This window comes from Moschus berezovskii, chromosome 24 (assembly GCF_049115385.1).
Source record: "Moschus berezovskii isolate FMDL1 chromosome 24, NW_MosBer_1.0, whole genome shotgun sequence".
NCBI lineage: Eukaryota > Metazoa > Chordata > Mammalia > Artiodactyla > Moschidae > Moschus > Moschus berezovskii.
The window spans coordinates 16345529-16366320 of NC_142483.1; the positions used below are offsets into that span (position 1 = coordinate 16345529).

Below are 20792 nucleotides of genomic sequence, written 5' to 3' on the forward strand. Positions count from 1 at the left end.
TATTAAAATATATAATATATAAATATTATATAATATAAATATTTATTTAAATATATAATATATAAATTTATTTAATACATATGTATACACACACATGCACACATTTATGTAAAGAAGGCTGAGCACCAAAGAACTGATGGTTTTGAATTGTGCTGTTGGAGAAGACTCTTGAGAATTCCTTCTGTTCTTGCAAGGATATCAAACTAGTCAATCCTAAAGGAAATCAACCCTGAATATTCATTGGAAGAACTGATGCTGAAGCTCCAACACTTTGGCCATGTGACACAAACAGCCAACTTATTGGAAAAGACCCTGATGCTGAGAAAGACTCAAAGGAAAAGGAGAAGGGGGCAGCAGGGGATAAGGTTATTCGATTGCATCACTGACTCAATGGACATGAATCTAAGCAAACTGCAAGAGACAGTGAAGGACAGAGGAGCCTGGCATACTGTAGTCAGGATGGGGTCACAAAGAGTCGGACACGACTTAGCGAGTGAACAACAACAAATCTATTTACTTATGGAGAGGGGCTTCCCAGGTGGTGCTAGTGGTAAAGAACCTGCCTGCCAGCACAGGAAACCCAAGAGACTTGGGTCCAGTCCCTGGGTGGGGAAGATCCCCTGGAGGAGGGCATGGCAACCCACTCCAGTATTCTTGCCTGGAGAACCCCATGGACAGAGGAGACTGGTGGGCTCAGAGTTGGACACGACTGAATTGACTTTGCAAGCATGCGTCTATGGAGAAAGGTTGATACAGAGGCAAAGAAAGAGACACAGAGACAGCAAACTCAATCAGTGAAGTGTGTAAAAGGTATTCAGGAGTATCTTTTTCTAGACTTGCAACTTTTCTATAAGTTTTAAATATTAAGTTGCCAAAAGTAAAATAAAAGAAGTTCACAAATAACCTGCACACTCTCCCCTGTCCTCAAAAAAAAACACAAGCCCTAAACACTCATTCCTTTTGGAGGCATCTGATATTCACCCAGTGCCCACCTCCAGGAGCCCTCAGGCCCTCAGGGCTCAACTCTGCAGTATCTGCTAACCTTTGGTGTCTGCAAGCCCCTGAGCACCTAAAAGGGGGTGAGTCTGCCTAGGTACTTCAGCAGACTTTGGTTGGGCATTAGCTGGAACACAGTCCCTTAGGCTTGAGAAGAATATAATTTAAGGATTATTTGATGAAAATATTTAGCTCTCTTCCAAACAAAACTAGAAATTCTCACAAGAAGCTGCCTATTCTTAAAGATGTTTCTCTCTCAGTAGGAAAGAAACAGCTAAAAGGAAAATTAACTGTGTAACAGATAATTCCCCTCCTCTCAAAATGATGTACTTGAATATGCCAACAATGTTTCTCAATGGAGCTCTGCAGAATGTGGCCTCTGGAAGGGCTGGACCCTTCTCCTGGTCTGACTAGAATCATTAGCACAAAGCAGACCACCAGTTTTCAGACTAGTCTTGACTAACCTGAGAAAACACTCCTTGCAATAGTCTGCAGAGAACCTGCCAGAACAGTAATGTGAAAGCCAGTTACCATTCCTGATGCGGTGTCTGGAAAGATGTCAACTGTGATTAAGAGGGACATTTTCCTTCTGCAGCTGTTTCTGAAAGTGGAGGAGGGCCTCACCACAAGACCAAATTATAGGAGAGAGGAAAAGGGCCCCAAACACCAGGGACAGGCAGGTATTCAGGGTAGCCCTCCTTCAGCAGCACTATCATGTCCTGTCAAGTTCTGAGTAAAAAGCAGGGGTAGTGCTAAGCCACAGGGGGTGCTGCAGGGAGGGGGAAGGACTTTGTGCTAAATTTTCTAATCCTGATTTTTTGCTTCAAAGCCCATCCCAATCATTTTTATCCTGAAGTCTGAAACTGAGGTCTGGATTTTGCAGAATCAAAGCACAGTTATTCAACATTCAATCCATTTCCCAGGAAATATATGTTTTACTAAGAGCAGAATTCTTTCATGTCTAGAACTTCGCTGGACATTACTAAGGCCTAGTTCAACACACAGAAAGCTCAATAAATGTGAGTTGTCTGACTTGCATGAACAAATAAGCCCATTCGCTCCCAAACGGTGCATATAAAGCTGTAGAATTTATTTTCATGAAGACTAAATCACCAAGATGTGTCATCCATAGAGTTCCACTTTTGATTCTGGGACCCACAATATTCCTCTTTTTTATTTTTTGGCAATGGTAATCCAGGAATGAGACTCAGATGAACAACCTTCACTCTAAAGTTTCATTCATTCAATAACTATGTAATGGAGTGCCTATTAGATGCCAGGCACTGTGCAAACAGATGGAGATAAATTGGTTAACAAAATAGATATAGCCCCTGTCCTCAGAGGGAATAGAAATTATAAAACAATAAGCAAATAAACAAGCTAGTTTTAAGGTGTCCTAAGAGAGGGCTGGAAGGCATCACTGACTCGATGGACATGAGTTTGAGTGAACTCCGGGAGTTGGTGATGGACAGGGAGGCCTGGTGTGCTGTGATTCATGGGGTCGCAGAGAGTCGGACACGACTGAGCGACTGAATTGAACTGAAGAGTAATAATCGGTCAATTCTAAAGGAAATCAACCCTGAATATTCACTGGAAGGACTGATGCTGAAGCTCCAATACTTTGGCCCCATGATGCTTAGAGCTGACTCATTGGAAAAGACCCTGAAGTTGGGAAAGATGGAGGGCAAAAGGAGACGGGAGCAGCGGAGGATAAGGTTGGCTGGCATCACTGACTCAATGGACATGAGTCTGACCAAACTCTGGGAGACAGTGAAGCCTGGCATGCTGCAGTTCATGGGGTAGGATATGACTTAGCGACTGAACAACAAGAATCATAAAGAAAGTAAACCAGGGTAAGAGGAAGGCCGATCAAAGGGGGTGAGGGGCGAGGCTACTGGAGAGACAGGTCAGGCAGGTTTCTCAGAGGAGGAACAGTTGAGATGACACTTCAGTGATGGGATGAAGCCAGCCTAGCAAAGATGGGGACAGATAAGGAGTGAAAGCTCCTAAAGGGCCCTCATCATTAAACGTTCAAGTTCTCCCTCTCCACAAGTCTCCCACACAGCACCCAATGACTGTTCTGATTGACCAGTGTCCATGAATACAACTGTTGACATCATTTCCTATTTAAAAGGATGGGAACTGTACTGGAGTAATTTTCTTTCTCAGTTTATTTGAAGAGCAAGTGAAGTTGCTCAGTCATGTCCAACTCTGTGACCCCAGGACTGTAGCCTGCCAGGCTCCTCCAACCATGGGATTTTCCAGGCAAGGATACTGGAGTGGGTTGCCATTTCCTTCTCCAGGGGATCTTCCCGACCCAGGGATTGAACCCTGGTCTTCTGCACTGCAGGCAGGCTCTTTACCATAAGTCTGAGCTAGCAAGAAAGCCCTGGAGGGGAAACTAGGGTGAATAATTTTACTCATGTTTCTGTTATTGTTAGTCATGAAAACAGCCCTGAGTTTCTCAAGACTTGTTAGTGTCCAGAAGATCCTGTGCAAAGTCAGGACTGGTCCAGTTCTCATCTCCACCCTCATTCCCTTTGCTCTGAGCTCCAACCTCCCTCCCATAATCCCAATTCCTCTTTCTCTATGTTTCCTCTGCCTTTGAACCTTCTTTCCTCCCCCTTTCTCCCAGCCAATTCCTCCTTACTCTTCAGATGTCAGCCTCATGATGGAGGAACTCTAAGAGAGCTCCAAACCAAAAAAAAATCTCTCAGTTATGGACTCTCAGACTCACTGTGCCTCTTCTTTGTTGTACTCACCTTATTAAAATGTTACCCTTTACTTGCATAATCACTGGGTTAATGTCTGTCTCTTAAGCTACAGTCAATGAATGCAGAAGCCAGTTCAAGGTCACTTCTAGCACCTTCCATTATGCGGGCACATAAAGAATAATGCTTTGTGGTCACCATCTCGAAACTCTTAGTAACTTTTTAAACAAGGGCCCTGGATTTTCATTTCTCACTGGACCCTGCAAATTATGCAGCCAGATCTGGAAAGGAAAAAATGTATAGGGACTCTTGTGGGATGAGTACCCATTCTGAGGCCACTATCCTTGAAATCTCAAAGCAAGTTTGACTACCAAGCACTGACTCATTCAAATATTAAACAAATATTTACTGGGCAACTCTATGTGCCCACATAGTGAAGTCCTGTTGAGCACAGAGCTCTGGCCATGAAGCTGGTCCTTTTTCTGCCTTCCTGTTGGATTTCTTGATCTCATATCATTTACAGATACTTCTGACTTCTTGCGAGGTGTATCTTACCCTGGACTTCACCACTCTCTCAACAATCTAGGTTTCACACAACAGGACCTCGCTGGCATAGGCCCAACCCCCTAAAGATAAGAAATCCTTTCCCATTAGAACTTCAGTCCTGCCTTCAAAATCTGCCTATAAGACTCAGGCCAAAATAGAACCTTCATCTTGCAGAAGTACTTTTCTAATCTCCCTAAGGAAATGGCAACCCATTTCAGTATTCTTGCCTGGGAACAGAGGGGCCTGGAAGGTCACAGTCTGTGGGGTCACAAAGAGTCTTGGATACGAGTGAGTAACTAAATAACAACAAAGCACTTTTTAAAATCTCCCTAATTTTAAAGCCCTGGTTCTCCTCAGGATATTGTAAAAGGCTTGCTAGAAAGTGGCTCTCTGAGTTTGGCAACACTTGCCTGCTGCATTTTAGCCCGGGCTCATCACTGATGCATCAACAAACACTTTCAGTAACCACAGACCGACACTCACTGCTCCACTCACTGGATGTCTCAGACTGGCAAACAACTGACAAATGTCACACAGTAAATTACATTTATAGGCAAATTTGGGAACACTAAGTTTGTTAGCAAGCTGTAACACTATACTGAAAGAGAACAGCAAAAATGGAAAACAATGTTACTCATCAGAACAGAGTATCACTAAAATGTTAGGGAAATGGAAGAGTTGAACAGCAAGAATTTCAATACATTTTTGAACTTTAAAGAAAAAAAAAAACATGATAAGTTTCTTTACACCATTTGGACATGTACCTTGGGCTACTGTTTCCCAAAGGATGGGTCTGGTGTCACAGTGGTTTGTAAGATTATTTTAGGCGGTATGCTTACCAGCTGTTGTGGTTTGGGCTCCCCCCACAGCAGATCCTGGGTGACAATTTAGGTATAAGCTGTTTACACGTTGGGGTGGTAATCCCCACAAAGAACTGGTGAGGAGTGAGACAGTGAGGTGGTGAAAGGAGGCAGGACCCCAAAAGATGTAAAGCCACCAGGTTTCAGCTGTGGGCAGCTGGAGCTGGAGAACAACCCACTGGGCCCCCTCCAACCCCCCGAGGGGCTGTATAAGACACAGCTCATAATTTCCCACTAACAAGTGGGGAGGTAAAAGCATTCAATCCATCCCCTCACTGATGGGGAGGGGCCCCTCGGGACGTTAACCCCCGTGGCTGGAAACCCCTACAAGCTGAAGGACACGGGACATCGCACGTGGGTCCAGGGGACTCTGGAGGTGATAGCTGCAGTTTAGGTGGTACAAGGGGAACACTGGGAGGTATAGCTCTGACAGGCTTTACCCAGCAGATCACACAACACAAAAGCTACCACGTTTTCAAGTCACTGTCCATTCTCGGTCCATCAGATTGCTGTGGTGGTAGTTTAGTTGCTGAGTTGTGTCTGACTCTTACAACCATGGACTGTAGCCTGTCAGGCTCCTTGGTCCATGGGATTCTCCAGGCGAAAATACCAGAGTGGGTTGCCATCTCCTTCTCTTGGGGATCTTCCCAACCCAGGGATGAAACCTGGGTCTCTTGTTTGGCAGGTGGATTCTTTACTGCTGAGCCACCAGGGAAGCATCTGATTGGGGCTACCTCACCTTTAACACATACTCAACGCTTACCAACCTCAACTTTTACTCTCTCTCCAGGAGAGAGACTCAGGCAACAGCAGCTAGCCAGAATTTAGTTACATTGTTTTGTGGGTATCCAGTATTCAAAGTTGGGCCAGCATACTAGTTTTCTGTTTAATATAAACTTTCCATTAAAGATAACTCTAAGGGGAAAATTGTTGTTTTGCAGAAAGCTATTAAGTATTTTACAATGTTAAAGGCTACGGCAGAAGATGATTCATAATAGAGTGAGGTTTAGGAAACACTTTCTTTGTGGAAACTCCCTCTCCTAATGGTCACACAAAGTAACTGGCGCACCACCTTGCTGCTCCTGACAAGCACAGAAAAAGTGACACTCTGTTGCCCTCTTCCCAGGAATGAGTGAGAAGCGACTTCTACCCCCATCCATCCTCTCAACACCCACCCGTCCCTTCTGGAGAAGATCTGTCTGCCCTCTGTCTGCCCAGTCATGGATTAAAAATGAAATTCATATCTAACAGGTCTAACTTTAGCCACAGGAAACGGGAGCATGCGGAGGACCCAAAGGGTGAGCCAAGCTTTGTTGAAGGATGGGCACATTATCTTTTCTGAACCTTCTTCCTGCCCCTTTTTGGGAGGGGAGGGGTGGAGGCTCAGCTCTGGGGCGTGAGGGGAAGTGAGGCTTGTTGAATCTGTTTCCCGGCTGGCTCTGTGGGCAGTGTCTCCCCTCTCTGTTGTCACAGTGCTGGCTCTCAAATCTGTGCTGTGTATCATTGGGACCAAGTGATGCCCACTTTAGGATATACTATAAAAAATAGTTTGGGGGCGAAAATAACCCAAATGAGGGATTTAAAAACCTTCTCTGTTGAAAATGTCTAGATACCTTGGCCACACATACAAAATGGTTCTGTGAAGAGGAAAAAAAAGAAAGTTTAAACCTAAATAGTTCTAAAAGTTACATCTGTGTACACCCTCTAGCTTTATTACAATGTGAACAATTTACAGAAGTCTGTTCTATAAAAGTTTATGAGAAGTCGCCAGAGCACAAGTGTTACTGTGTGTGTTAGTCGCTCAGTCGTGTCCGACTCTTTGCAACCCCATGGACTGTAGCCCGCCAGGCTCCTCTGCCCATGGGATTCTCCAGGCAAGAACACAGGAGTGGGTTGCCATTTCCTTCTTCAGGGGATCTTCCTGACCCGGGGATTGAACCCAGGTCTCTTGCACTGCAGCAGACTCTTTACTGACTGAGCCACCAGGGAATACTTTACAAGTGTTATTACCTTTCTCTTATCTGATGTGTAAGTAGTAAGATGGAGCAACTAGAGAACAATTACCTAGTACCTAGTTATTCTCTACTTTTTAAGGTTATCAGACTAGCCAGATGACCTCAGGCATCTCACCTTCTCGCTCTGGATCTCAGGTTTATTATCTGTAAGGCAAAAGCACTGGCCCAGGTGTCCTCCAAAGTTCCCTCCTAACATTGTGTGTGTGCATGACAACACGCAGCCAAGGAGACTGCTGGGTGAAGGTGGGCAATGAGAACAGCAGAGATTGGGGAACACTTTCTAGAAACAAATACGATATTCTACATTTGCCTCAAAATCACAGATGACAATAATTCTAGCTGTATTGTTTTTGAAACACAATGTCTGTGTCCAGATTCCAGCATAACCCAGTGCACTACCCAAAGAAAGTGATCCACCAATGTGTATTAAATTAGTTGACAAAGACACTTTCCCTGGATATCTTTTAAAGACTCAAGGCTAATGCTTGATTATTTACAACAGCCAAGATATGGAAATGACCTAAGTACCAATCAATGGATGAGTGGATCAAGAAGATGTGTGTGTGTGTATACACATATATACATACATATATATGGAACACATATATAACATACATACACACACATAAGGGAATACTACTCAGCCATGAAGAAAGGAAATCCTGCCATGTGTGACAATATAGATGGATCTTGAGAGTATTCGGCTAAGTGAAATTAAGTCAGACACAGAAAAACAAACACCACGTGATTTCACTCATATGAAGAATACAAGAAACAAACAACAAAATAAATGAACCAACCAACCAAAACCAAGCATATAGATACAGAAAACACAGTCGTGGTTACTAGAGGGGAAGGGGCAGGGAAAGGTGAAATGGATCAAAGAGATCAACTATATGGTGGTGGATGAAAATTAAATTTTTGGTGGTGAGCATGGAGAAGTAGAAATACAATGTTAGAAGGCAATGGCAACCCACCTCAGTACTCTTGCCTGGAAAATCCCATGGGTGGAGGAGCCTGGTAGGCTGCAGTCCATGGGGTTGCTATGGGGTCGCTAAGAGTCGGACACGACTGAGCAACTTCACTTTCACTTTTCACTTTCATGCATTGGAGAAGGAAATGGCAACCCACTCCAGTGTTCTTGCCTGGAGAATCCCAGGGATGCAGGAGCCTGGTGGGCTTCTGTCTATGGGATCACACAGAGTCGGACACGACTAAAGCGACTTAGCAGCAGCAGCAGCACATAAAACATACAGTGCTATAGACCAATTTTTAACCTCAATTTTTTTTAAAAAAAGGCTAATGACAGAAGGACTAATGATCAATGAAAAAGAGTGGAAAATCAAGGGGTCAGAAGAAGAAAGAAAGAGAGGGCAAAAAGGAGAGTGAGCAAGGGAGAAAGGAAGGGAAAAGAAAAGACACACATACTGACAGACAGACATACAGTCAATTCGTGTTATTCGAGTTCGTCAAGACCCAGTAAAGCTCCATGAACAAGGCATTAGTTAACAGCCTAACTTTTAAAGACATCAGTTCAGTTCAGTTCAGTCGCTCAGTCGTGTCCGGCTCTTTGCGACCCCATGAATCACAGCACGCCAGGCCTCCCTGTCCATCACCAACTCCCGGAGTTCACTCAAACTCATGTCCACAGAGTCGGTGATGCCATCCAGCCATCTCATTGTCGTCCCCGTCTCCTCCTGCCCCCAATCCCTCCCAGCATCAGAGTCTTTTCCAATGAGTCAACTCGTCACATGAGGTGGCCATAGTCTAGCATAATTCTTGCAGGTGGTGGGCACTGAGAGGCCTATACAGGGAGGGCTTCCCAGGTGGCGCCAGTAGTCAAGAATCTGCCTGCCAGTGTGGGAGACTCAAGAGACGTGCGTTTGATCCCTGGGTTGGGAAGATCTCCTGGAGGAGGAAATGGCAACTCGTTCCAGTATTCTTGCCTGGGAAATCCCAAGGACAGAGGAATCTGGTGGGCTACAGTCCATGGGGTTGCAGAGTCAGACACGACTGAGTATGCATACACACACAGGGAGGCTCAGGATGTTTATAACAGCAAAGGACTGGACACAACAAAAAAATCTTCTAGTGCATAAATGGAGTATACGACATGCACCAACATTTCCATCAGTCAAAACCCATCCATCAGTCGGACTATTTCTTTCACACATCCCTGCCCAGACCACTGCATTGCGCTCACCATATGCAAAACACACCAACTCCAGCACTGTTAGATCCTGCCTCCTACCGGACTCTGCATTTGTTTCCCAAAATTTTATTTTGTTCCAACCAGAATTATAAGCACACAGGACCTCCTTGTTTCTAGACGAGTGGTTCTCAAAATTTTTGGTCTCAGGACCCCTTTATATTTTTTTAAAAAGTATTGAGGGCCCCAAAGAGTATTTTCTTATGTTGGTTTTATTAATATTTGCAGTATTAGAAAATAAAATTGAGAATTAAATTTTTTCTTATTTAAAAAATGAGTGTATTATTACTTCTTGATCTAGTTATCACCTTTGACAATTAACTATTTGTTAAAAACAAGAGTGAGAAGAGCAGGATAGTTTCATACTCCTATAACTTTTTAATGTCTGGCTGCAGAGGAGACAGCTGGATTCACATATCTGCTTCTGTAATCAGTCTGCTGAAGTATGCTATTTTTGTTGACACATATGAACGAAATCTATTCTGAAGTTATGTAGTCAGTACTTTCCAGGCCTCAGGAGCTCTGTGGATCAATCACACTTTAGAACCACTCTTTTAAATCACCCTCCATTCTGCCAAAAGTTGTCTTTCACACAAACACAGTCATGTCATTTCCCACTTTCCTCAAATCATGAATGGCTGCCTATGGCTCAGAGGGTTGAGTCCACACTGCACAAAACTCCTTCCCATTTGGACAGACAACTGTCTGTCCAAACTCCATTACTGCTCTGTCTTACATACCAGTACCCTGGCCACCTCCAGTTATACATACATGCCTGACCTGTTCTGCTTGTTGATGTCTCTGAATCTCAACTTTCCTCTTGCTAAAACTCCTATGAATCTTTTGCAACCCCATCCAAAGGTCACCTCCTCTCAGAAGCCTTCTCTGATTCACCCTTCCTTTGGAGTTTACTTTTTTGTGTTTTAAATACTTACTGTTTGAATAAGTAACTGAAATACATTGGATTAAATTCCAAAAAGGTATACCATACAATGATAAGTAGACTTCTTTCCCACATCTGTCTCTTCCTCTCCCAGGAGGAAACCATTGTGATTGGTTCCTTCTACATTCCAGAGTTGCTCTAGACATAAATAAGCACATCATTTCTTTTACCCAAATAGCATTGTACTGCTGCTGCTGCTAAGTCGCTTTAGTCGTGTCCAACTCTTTGTGATCCCATGAACTGCAGCACGCCAGGCCTCCCTGTCCATCACCAACTCCCAGAGTTCACCCAAACCCACGTCCACAGAGTCGGTGGTGCCACCCAACCATCTCATCCTCTGTCGTCCCCTTCTCCTCCTGCCCCCAATCTTTCCCAGCATCAGGGTCTTTTCAAATGAGTCAGCTCTTCGCATCAGGGGGCCAAAGTATTGGAGTTTCAGCTTCAGCATCAGTCCTTCCAATGAATATTCAGGACTGATTTCCTATATGCACTGCTCTATACTTAACATTATAGCTTAGACAGCCTTCCACACTATCAAAAAAAAATCGGCCCCATTTTCTTAATAGTTGCAAGTTACAATTTAAAAACAAAGCTTGTTTGTCCACCCACCCCCCATTAATTGGATATGTGGTTTCCAATCTTTTGCTGCAGCAAATATCCTTCTACATAGACCAGTTTACACATGTGAGAGACTCTGCAGCACTAATATTCAGGAATGAAACTGCTGGGTCCAAGGGAATGCATATTTGTAAGTTTGATAAACATTGTCAAATTATCCTCTGTAAAGCCTGTTCTAATTTATACTCCCACTGCCATGCATGAGAGGTTCGATTATCTTTGCCAAGCAGTGTTATCACTTTTTCATCTCTGTCAATATGGTAGATGAAAAATGATACCTTGGTTAAGTTTAAATGGATATTTCTATAAGAAGATCAAATCTCTAGAGTTACACTATCCAAAATGATAACCACCTGATACATGTGGCTGTTTAAATTTAAATTAAGGAAAATTAATGGCTCAGACGGTAAAGAAACTGTCTGTAACACAGGAGACCCGGGTTTGATCCCTGGGTTAGGAAGATCCCATGGAGAAAGGAATGGCTACCTACCCCAGTATTCTTGCCTGAATTCCATGGACAAAGAAGCCTGGCAGGCTATACAGTCCATGACTTCACTGAGTGACTAACACACACAAGCAAATAACATTTAAAACTCAGCTCCTTAGCTCCGCCAGCCACATGTCACATGCTCAACAGCTATCTGTGGCTATTGGTTTCTGTGTGATACAGAGCAGACACAAAACATTAGCATCATGATGTAAAGTTCCATTGGACAGTGCTGCTCTAGACCTGCGCTGTCCGATGGCCACCAGGAACCCACATGTGGGTACTGAGCACTCCATATGTGGCTAGTATGAAGTAAGATGTGCTCTGAGTGGATAATACACGCTGGAATTCCAAGACTCAGAATTGTAAAAACAGAATGTAAAACATCTCCTTAATAATTTTCATGTGGATTGCATGTTGAAATGCTAATATTTGGGCATACTGGGTTAAACAAATCATTACAATTAATTTTATCTGTTTCTTTTATTTCTGTCAAGTGGCTAACTAGGAAATTTAAATTTACATGAGTCTCACACTCTATTTCTAGTGAACAATGCTGCTCCAATGGGCACAGTGCTTTCTTAAGATGTGAATTTGAGCATTTTTCCTTTTACACAGAAATAAGTGCAGTTGCTATTGCACTATTCCAGTTACTCACTGGAATCTCTTCTCCTCCTTGCTCTTCCCTGCTTCATGCATATAGGGTGGGTGGCAAAATGAGAAAGGGCAGCAATGATCTTGATGACGAACAAACTGAAACACACCAGTAGACTTCCCACCTGGGTGGCTGCAGGCAGGAACCAGTGGCATTGCTGACCCCGAGCAGAGCCTGATTTCCTGGTGCCTGTTAAAACAATGCACCAGAGAACAAAGTGCCTTCGAAACTAAGAATAGAAGAGTGGCTCCAAATAAGATTTCCAGGACTCTGCAGGAACAAATTCCTCCCCTGCACCGCCCTAACCCACCTTCCACCCTTGGCTTGACAAATGGCCTGTCCCAGCCCCGCTCTCCCTGCGTTTTCAACAGTCTGTACACACAGACGCAGGGACAGAGTAGAAAGAGGAAACCCAGAGAGAGAGGTGGGTGACACGGGCTGCCCGAAAGGGCTGACACCACAATGATTCTATGGCTGAGACACGGCGTATACGTTTCTGTCACCTGTGTCTTTAGCTAGGAAGGTGAAGAAAACTCAGTTTTGCAACATAAACCATAAACTTGATAGATCAGAACATTTTCTAACCATGTACTGAGGGAATAAGACCTAATTATATCTGAGCATAAGTCATCTGCTTAGGGGAAAACATTAATTTATTATTATCATCATCATCATCATCATTATTAGCTTCTGTGCCTTTAAGAAAGTGAAATAACCTATCTGGGTCTCAGTTTTATTATCTATAAAATATATGAACTTTCCTATCTCATCCAGTCAGAAAGTTCTGTGACTCTGCTGCTAAGTCACTTCAGTCGTGTCCGACTCTGTGCGACCCCATAGACGGAAGGCCACCAGGCTCCCCCATCCCTGGGACTCTCCAGGCAAGAACACTGGAGTGGGTTGCCATTGTGCATATACAAAAGAACTATCACCCACACCTTCAGTCTCATTTCCTCACAGCTTTAAAAGACACTTACTAGGCAACTAACATGATTTAGACCCTGAGCCTGACACTGGCAAACAAATATGGAAAAACGCTTCTTCCGCTGGATGTTCTTAATAGGTGCAAAGAAAGAGAAGAGGACAGAAGTGAAATGAATCATTAGACCAGAGTTCTTCACCTGGGCCAGGGGTCTGCGCAGACATTTTCACAACTATGTGCAGTTTTCTAAAGAAAACATTTCAAGATGCATGTGACTTCAGGAAGGCAGGGAGCTAGTGATGTAAAGGAACTATGAGAGGCCAAGTACCATGCTAAATTCTTAGTCCACGGTAGGTGCCTGAAGACTTAGCACCCAAGACAGTGCACAGGTGGACATGGGGATAAACACACAAGCAGTTTGAACCAGAGCTTCTTTGCAAAGTCCACCTCTTTGCCCCCATGTCAGGGATAATCTCTTTGCACACGGCTTCTCGCCACTGCTGTGCCTTCACCAGCCCTCTCCTTCCTCATGTCAGACTACAAGCATTCAACAGGCCAAGACGGTATCTCACCTGTTTGACCCGGGATGACTGTTGCTGCCCAAAGAGGGGGGACTTACGGTGGCTTAGTTGGGAGAGAATGAAATAACCCATGTGAAACATCATCACTGGTCAGCATCCCTCAGGTACTAGCAGATATTCATTCCTCGTATATGTATTTAGGACCTAATACAAGCCAGGCCTTAGGCTGGTGGTTCTCATCATCTTCATCACTTATCGGTACCATATTTATCTTCCCAACACAGCACAGTACTCCACATAAGTGAAAAGTGTTAGTTGCTCAGTTGTGTCTGATTCTTTGCGACCCCATGGACTGTAGCCCACCAGGCTCCTCTGTCCATGGGATTTCCAGGGCAAGAATATAGTAGGCCCTGGGCTGCTGCTGCTGCTGCTAAGTCGCTTCAGTCGTGTCCGACTCTGTGTGACCCTATGGACAGGAGGCCACCAGGCTCCTCTGTCCACGGGATTCTCTAGGCAAGAATACTGGAGTGGGTTGCCATTTCCTTCTCCCATAGTAGGCCCCCAATAAATGCTATCTGAGTGAGTAAATAGAGAAGGTCTCTGTGGTATACTTATTTATTCTTCAGCAAACTTCTGTCCCCTCTCCTGACCTCCATGGCTTGGTTCTGTCACTTGCTCTGGCCAATGGAACAGGGTAGACAGGACAATGTACTACTTCTGAGTGTAGACCTTAAGAAACATTGTGAATTTCTGCTTGCTCCTCTGGGATCTTCTGGTCTACAAAGGAGAATATGCATGTGGGTTAGCTCACAGACCTGCATGAGGCAGATCCACAGAAAAGCTGCACACTTGTGAGCATGAGAATAAATGCTTGATATTGTTTGCCACTGAGACTGGTACTTGTTACTCATCAAAAGCTGACTGAGACGTACTCCTATACCCATATCCAGAAATTTCAGGCAGAGAGTGGCCCTGGTTTCTCTTACAGTGGGATTTCAGCAACTGGGTCATTTTGTGGCTCTCTCTAGCACATTTTCTCTAAGCTGTTAAGGTCCCATTTGGAGAAGATGGCAGGGGACACAGAGACCCATATTTTGGCCATCTTGGCACCTGGCACAGAGGTAAGCACAAAGCTGGTTCTCGGGCAGTGTCTGATGTATGAAAGGATGGGCTGGCTGTTCGCTCTGGTGGGAGGACCACTGTCAAAAATCACAGCAGGCAACAACTTGGGCCCAGACGCTCAAAGCCACTGGCTCTGCAGTCCCCAGTGTGGGAAGTGGACATGGTGGTGACACAGGATCATTTCAGACCATGTGCAGCAGACCAAGGGGTAGTTATTATAATGTGTTTTAGGAAACACATCATGATATTTAGTGACTTTAGCCCTCCTACTGCTTAGGATGAACCTAAGTTCAAAACCACACCAAAGAACAACTAGCCAATTTAAAGAAAAACAGTAAGTGAAAAATAACAGTGAAAGTGGTATGGGGATACGCCACACATAGCTGAAGTTTAGGAAAACACTGATCCTATTCAAGTCTCATTTTCCTACAAATCACAATCATAGCTAGCATTTTTGAGCACCTACATGATGCCCTGTTTCGAGAGTTTCACAGATACTATTTTATAAACTTTTCATAGTATCAGAAGCAGATACTATCATTTCCATTTCACAGGTGAGGTAACTAAAGCCCAGGGAGATAAAGAACTTGCCCAAGGTTAAGTGGCAGTGAGGGTGTGAACTCAGAATGTTACCTTCCAGGATCCAATTATATAACTAGAGAACCAGGTAGCCAGGGACGTTCAGCAGGGGCCAAGGTTAACTGCAAAACCTCGCACTTGAACCCCAAACTCCTGACTCCCAGACCAGTGCTCTCATGCCAGCTCCATGAGAACTGGCATGTAGTGAGAACACTGGGGGTTTATGGCAGGGGTGGGTGGGGTCTGTGAGAAATAAGGGAGAGAGGTATAGTAAATGCTATAAGGAAGACTTGGGAGGGAAGAGACAGGGACAGAAATAAGGCTGACAAACAGAGGCAGGCACTCAAGGGATGCGGAACACTTAGAATATGGACAAAATTATTCAGAAAGAGAGGGCTGGCAGAGCAAGGGCTGGCACACGGGGGCTGCTTTCTGAGCTCCTCCCAGGAGACTCACCCACCGTGGCTTCCCCAAGTGACAATCACGTAGTCCAAATTTAGGCACTAAAATCACCCACTGTTTCTCTCCCAGTGGGCACGTAGGGTCACCACCCTGACCTTGCCCTCTCTGAGTCATTCTGCTGAGTGCTCCATCAAGACAGGCCTTTTTTAGGATCTGGCTTGAGTCACTTTCCCCTTCCACGGCACCCACTTGGTGTTCTGGGAAAGGTGTAAAAGCATGGCTGGAATTGGGACTCTAAAATGAAGTACTGACTTCTCTGTGTAACATGCTGCTTGATTCCCTCCACAAGATCCAATCAGGACCATGTTTCACTTGAGATATACGATGTTTTACAGCTCTATGGTTGCTGAGCTCTTAGACACTATGGATGCATCTCTCTGGGAGCCACTGACACCTGTGGTCAGCAAGACCTGGGACATGGGTCACGTTTGCTGAGTGGGGGCTCTGTTCTTGGCACTGTCATGGGTCACTTCGCTTACTCCCCAAGACAATCTGATAAGGTGGGCACTATTGGTTGCCCCCACTTTACAAGGAGAAAACCACTGATAGGTTTGGTGATGTGCTTGGGATTACACGACTAGCAAGAGGCAAACCTGGGACTGAAACCTACAACTACGTGGTTCTAAAACCCTGGCCTTAACTGTTACACTCTACCATTCCTGCACAGATACACAGCTCCCTTGGCCAAACCTCAGAAGATGGATTTATGAGAACTTTCAAGGGTTTTTCCCTTCACTTTCTCTCTATTCACGTCCAGCTCCCAACTGCCTCTCCCACACCCAAACTCAACTCTTCCAGATCCCTGCTCTAGAGACTCTCAGAGCCAAGAAATACAAATTCATTCAATAATATTGTCAAGAGCTGAATAAAGGTCAATAGCCAGGTAGCCAATTACATTTTGAGTTCCAGTACATATACCTGGGAAAATGTGTATGTAAAAGCACTTATTAAATCACTTGACTTTGAAACAGGAAAGACAGGAGAATTATTTTTTACTTTTTGTTTAAAAGTCATACCTTAGATTCATATCAGAGTTGAAATGAGTTTAGAGACATCTCTGTTTGACAGGTGTGAAACTGAGTCCAGAGAAGGCAGTGACTTGTAGATGCCTCTTATGTAGGTACTAATTGGACCAAGGCAAACATCCACCAAAATGAGCTTATTTGCAAACGGACTGGAGAGCAGTGTTATAGAAGATGCCACACTTGATAGGAGATATATGAAGGTCCCTGTCATTAAAATCATCACGTGCACCCATGGCCTGGAATGTCATTTCTGGATCCATTCTGCCTGAGTCTGAAGCCTGACCCACTGCTAACCATCAAGGAGATCAGGAGCAGAGTATTTATCCTGGCCACATCCAAAGTGGGGATGATGATAACAGCCAACCCCTACAGAGATGTAAGAATTTTATGAGCTGATGCAAGTAATGTGAACACTGTCTAATACACATTAGCTATTACTATAATATTTTTATTAGTATTATATTAACTATCCCTGAAGTGTAGTAAATCATACAAAATAATTTCCATATCTCATAACTGCTATCCATATCTGTATTACTAATTTCCATATCTCAGAGGCTTAAAATTTATTTTTTATCAGGGTGAGTGAATAGCAAGGTGAGCTGGGAAAGGAAAAAGATAGCAAAACCACACATATCCCATGAAAAGATTAAAAATGTATGTCTAAAACGGCCATGTACAAGACTTGGAATTAGTATTACAAACATCAGTCTTAGAAACACAGTTCTGGTCAAAGAAATAGAAAAGGCAATGAGGATTTTCTTTGAAACATAGTTTTGGCTTATCCGAAGCTTTAACACTTACCCACAAACAAACAAAAGGAGTAGAGAGAGTAAGCTTCAGGGCTCCTAATCATTCTTCTGCCCATGGAAACATGACATTTCCAGCCACTTCTGGAATTACTCAAACAGGCATCAAGACTACTAATGAGAATACCAGTGAGTCTGAGTCTCCCCTGGCATTATCTGGCCTCATCTTCCCAATGATGAACACGTTCAAAACACCAGAATTTTAAGGAAACTTACAAAAAAAATTGCTCCACGCAGAATGAACTTCCAAAACTGAGTTTAGGCACCTTCCAGTCCAAAGAAGAAAAGGTCATGAAAATCCACTTTCCTATTTAAACACACACACACATACACTCACTCACTTTTTCCTTCCCATTTAATGAAAACCCGTGTCTTGTAAAAAATTAAAATACTGGCATGGTGAAGCAAAGACCGAAAGCCCCCCTCCCCTTGCTCTCTTCCAATCACAGATGCTAAAGGAAGCGCTGACAGTGAGGCACTCCACATAACTCACCGTCCCCACCAAGCACAAACATCTGTGGTCTTAAGCACAACCGCACAGCTCTTTTCTGATTCATGGACTTCAGCAAGACAGAAGTGTGCCTCCATCATCGCAGGTGGTCTGAGCGACTCCTTGATCAGTTTCTTGGGAGATGCAGACAGCTGCCCCCTCCCACACCTCAGCTCCTGGCATGGTCCGGCCAGGCTTGGGTGGGAACTGAGAGCCTGTCTACCCCTGGTCCTGCTGCAGGGAGCTTACCTGAGTACGAACAAAGAAGCAGCACCACACCATGGGGCGCTCCGACCTCATCCACACAGAGCCCCCCGCCCCTAACTGCGGCGGCGCCCTTCAGACGGGATTCTCTGAGCAGAGCAGAGCATGGTTTCCCTCAAGGAACTCCTCCCCACTACTTGGGCTGTACGACAGGAAGTGACAGGGGGCCATCAGTTACATTGTCAGAAGCCGAGAACCACATCAGCCCAGAACTCCCCACCTCCAGCGGTTTCCTTGCCGGCTGCTGCTTTTTCAGAGCACCCTGCCTCCTGGCATTCAAAGGCACACCAGAAACTCAGTTTTTGGCTGGCAACTCCCAGCCTGTAAGGAACAACAATGCGTAAGTGGGCCCCCACCTAAAGCCATGCTGGGCATTCCGGCAGCTCTAAAGGGCTTACTGCCAGGGTACCATGCTTTGTAGACCCAAATGTTGGGGTGAAATGGATACAGAAGGGACACTGGGAGGAGAACTGTGTGTGTGTTCAAAGAGGAATCAACAGTCCACTTGAACTTCACCCAAGAGTCAGGGCCCTGCCTGGCATGCAAAGTCTATGCTGAATCCTAATTTCATAGCAACTGAACAAATGAGAGTGATGGTAAACACCCCACCCATCCGTTCCTTTCTTTTTTTCCTAGACAAACTTTCTCTTCGGCGCTCCTTCAAAAGAGTTGCTTCTGGAAACCTCTCTTTCAGCTTTTAACAGGACTAACAAAAGGCCTTACTGCTCACCTCAGAGTCCTACAGAAACAACTTGTGGCTGACACTTCTCATTTTATGAATTGGGGATCTCACCAATGAACACTGTGCCCTAGTCCCCTGCCTTTGACAAGGCCCAGACTTATTGGGTGAGACAGTCACGTGAACTACAAGGTTTCAGATGGAAACCGTGCCTATTCAACCCTTCACCACAAACAAATCAACACCCTTACCCTCCCAGCACAGTGGCAGAGGGACTTGCACCCAAGGAGACAAAACTCCAGGGTAGCTATCAATTCTTAATTTTTATTTTTTAGTTCTCTAATGGGGTGGGTATTTGATTTGCAACCATCTTTCTAATTGTAACTTTCAGCAGAAAGATTTAGTCCAGGACTTCCCAAGGCATTCTTATAAATGCACAGATTTTTAAGATTCTTTGCCTGTCTCAGCCCTGAGTACAATGTGGGGACTCATCAAAGACAGAGGGTTCATCTGATAAGCTTCGATCCAAGACTCAACCTCAGAGCTTAACAGAAATGCTCTCCCCGCCCATTCTTGGGCCAGCAGCCGGGTGCTAACATTTGGTCTCTGAAGACTGCGTTACAAAAGCATGCTATGGAAGGATGCACCAGGCTCTGGCAGTGCAAAGATGAACCAAAGATGACCAGAAACAAAATAAATGCTGCCAGGAATTTGCAAAAAGTGTTGAGGGAGCCAAGAAATTACTGAGTCTGGCAAATGTATTTTTCATAGGGCCAAATTCTGGGAAGGTTTCTTAGAGCCAGAAACACATGGGCGGGATTCTGAGGGGTGTTCTAGGCAGAATGGGCAAGGGCAGTGGGGTGCAGACCCATATGAGTGCTTAGAAAGAAAGGCAAATACTTTGAAAGTACTGCTGTGACGGGCCTGCGTCCTGCTTCAAAGAGCGTGATGGGGGTCCCACCTGTCTGGAGAAAGAGGGAAGTGAAATTGCTGTGAAAAGGCTCAAGCGCTTCAGGCAAGCATGTGGGTCACCTCAAGGCCTATATGTGGTCCTCCTTGGCCAGGCACCCAGGAAACACTCGGTAAAGTGTGAAAGTCAAACAGCGGTGTACACAAAAGATTGGCTTCAGCTTGTCCTCAGGATCCTCTATTTTCCAAAGCCAGACTCCCCACAAAGCAAACCTGGGGTAAGCAGTGCTATCGGGGGAAGAGGAAGTGTTCCTAAAAAGGCTTCCTGCTCTGACCTTGTGCATAGAAAAGGTCCTGATTTGTATGGGCCTGTGAATAAGCTAAGCTTGACCAGTCCTGGCAGTAACTGAACTAATGAAGAATGTCAATCCTCTGAGGACCAAGGACCAAGAGTCCTTCCCCGTAAGTGCAGGCACTCGAATCCTGGAGGAACTTCCCTCTGTGGGGGCCCCAGCCACCAAGACTAGGGTCCACTCCCAGCAGGAGCCAGAGGCAGTGTGAGGTGACCATGGGGCACTGGAGTTTCTTTCTTTCCTGGGGGAGCAAGGGTACATTCACATGAACTAACCCTAGAATGATTAAGCCTAACTTCCGGGCTGCTGATTGTGAATGAGAAAGAAGAATCGAAACCTGTGGGCTGCAGCACTTTGTGGAAGAGGTGAAACTTGAGTGGGCTCCGGGGCAGGTAGCCACAGCAGAGGGAGGGCGGGCGGGAGGACCAGCAAAGCCCCTGGCAGGAGAAAAAGGGCACAGCCTGCAGACGGGAAGGGGAGAGCCGGGCGCGGCCCTTCCCTCTGATGCCCCTGCTTTGACAGGAAGAACAACTCCCGTAACGAAATCGCCTGGGCAGAAGGTACCTCGGAGGGACGTTTCCACAATGAGAGGCTCCTGCCCTGGAGGGCTTAAGTTC

At 45.0% G+C, this 20792-nt stretch overlaps 1 protein-coding gene across 3 annotated transcripts in view; it reads right to left on the minus strand.

The window, feature by feature from the left end:
- Positions 1-20792, minus strand: part of ARHGEF3 (Rho guanine nucleotide exchange factor 3) — a 319599-nt gene that overhangs the window by 159512 nt on the left and 139295 nt on the right. The window contains exon 1 of one of the 3 annotated variants that reach the window (XM_055414117.2): positions 18220-18361. The exons of the other annotated variants lie outside the window; for them this stretch is intronic. Within the exon in view, the coding sequence (XP_055270092.1) occupies positions 18220-18270 (51 nt within the window). The 5' untranslated portion in view covers positions 18271-18361. Of the gene's footprint in view, positions 1-18219; positions 18362-20792 lie in introns of those variants that run through there. 3 annotated transcript variants of the gene reach the window in all.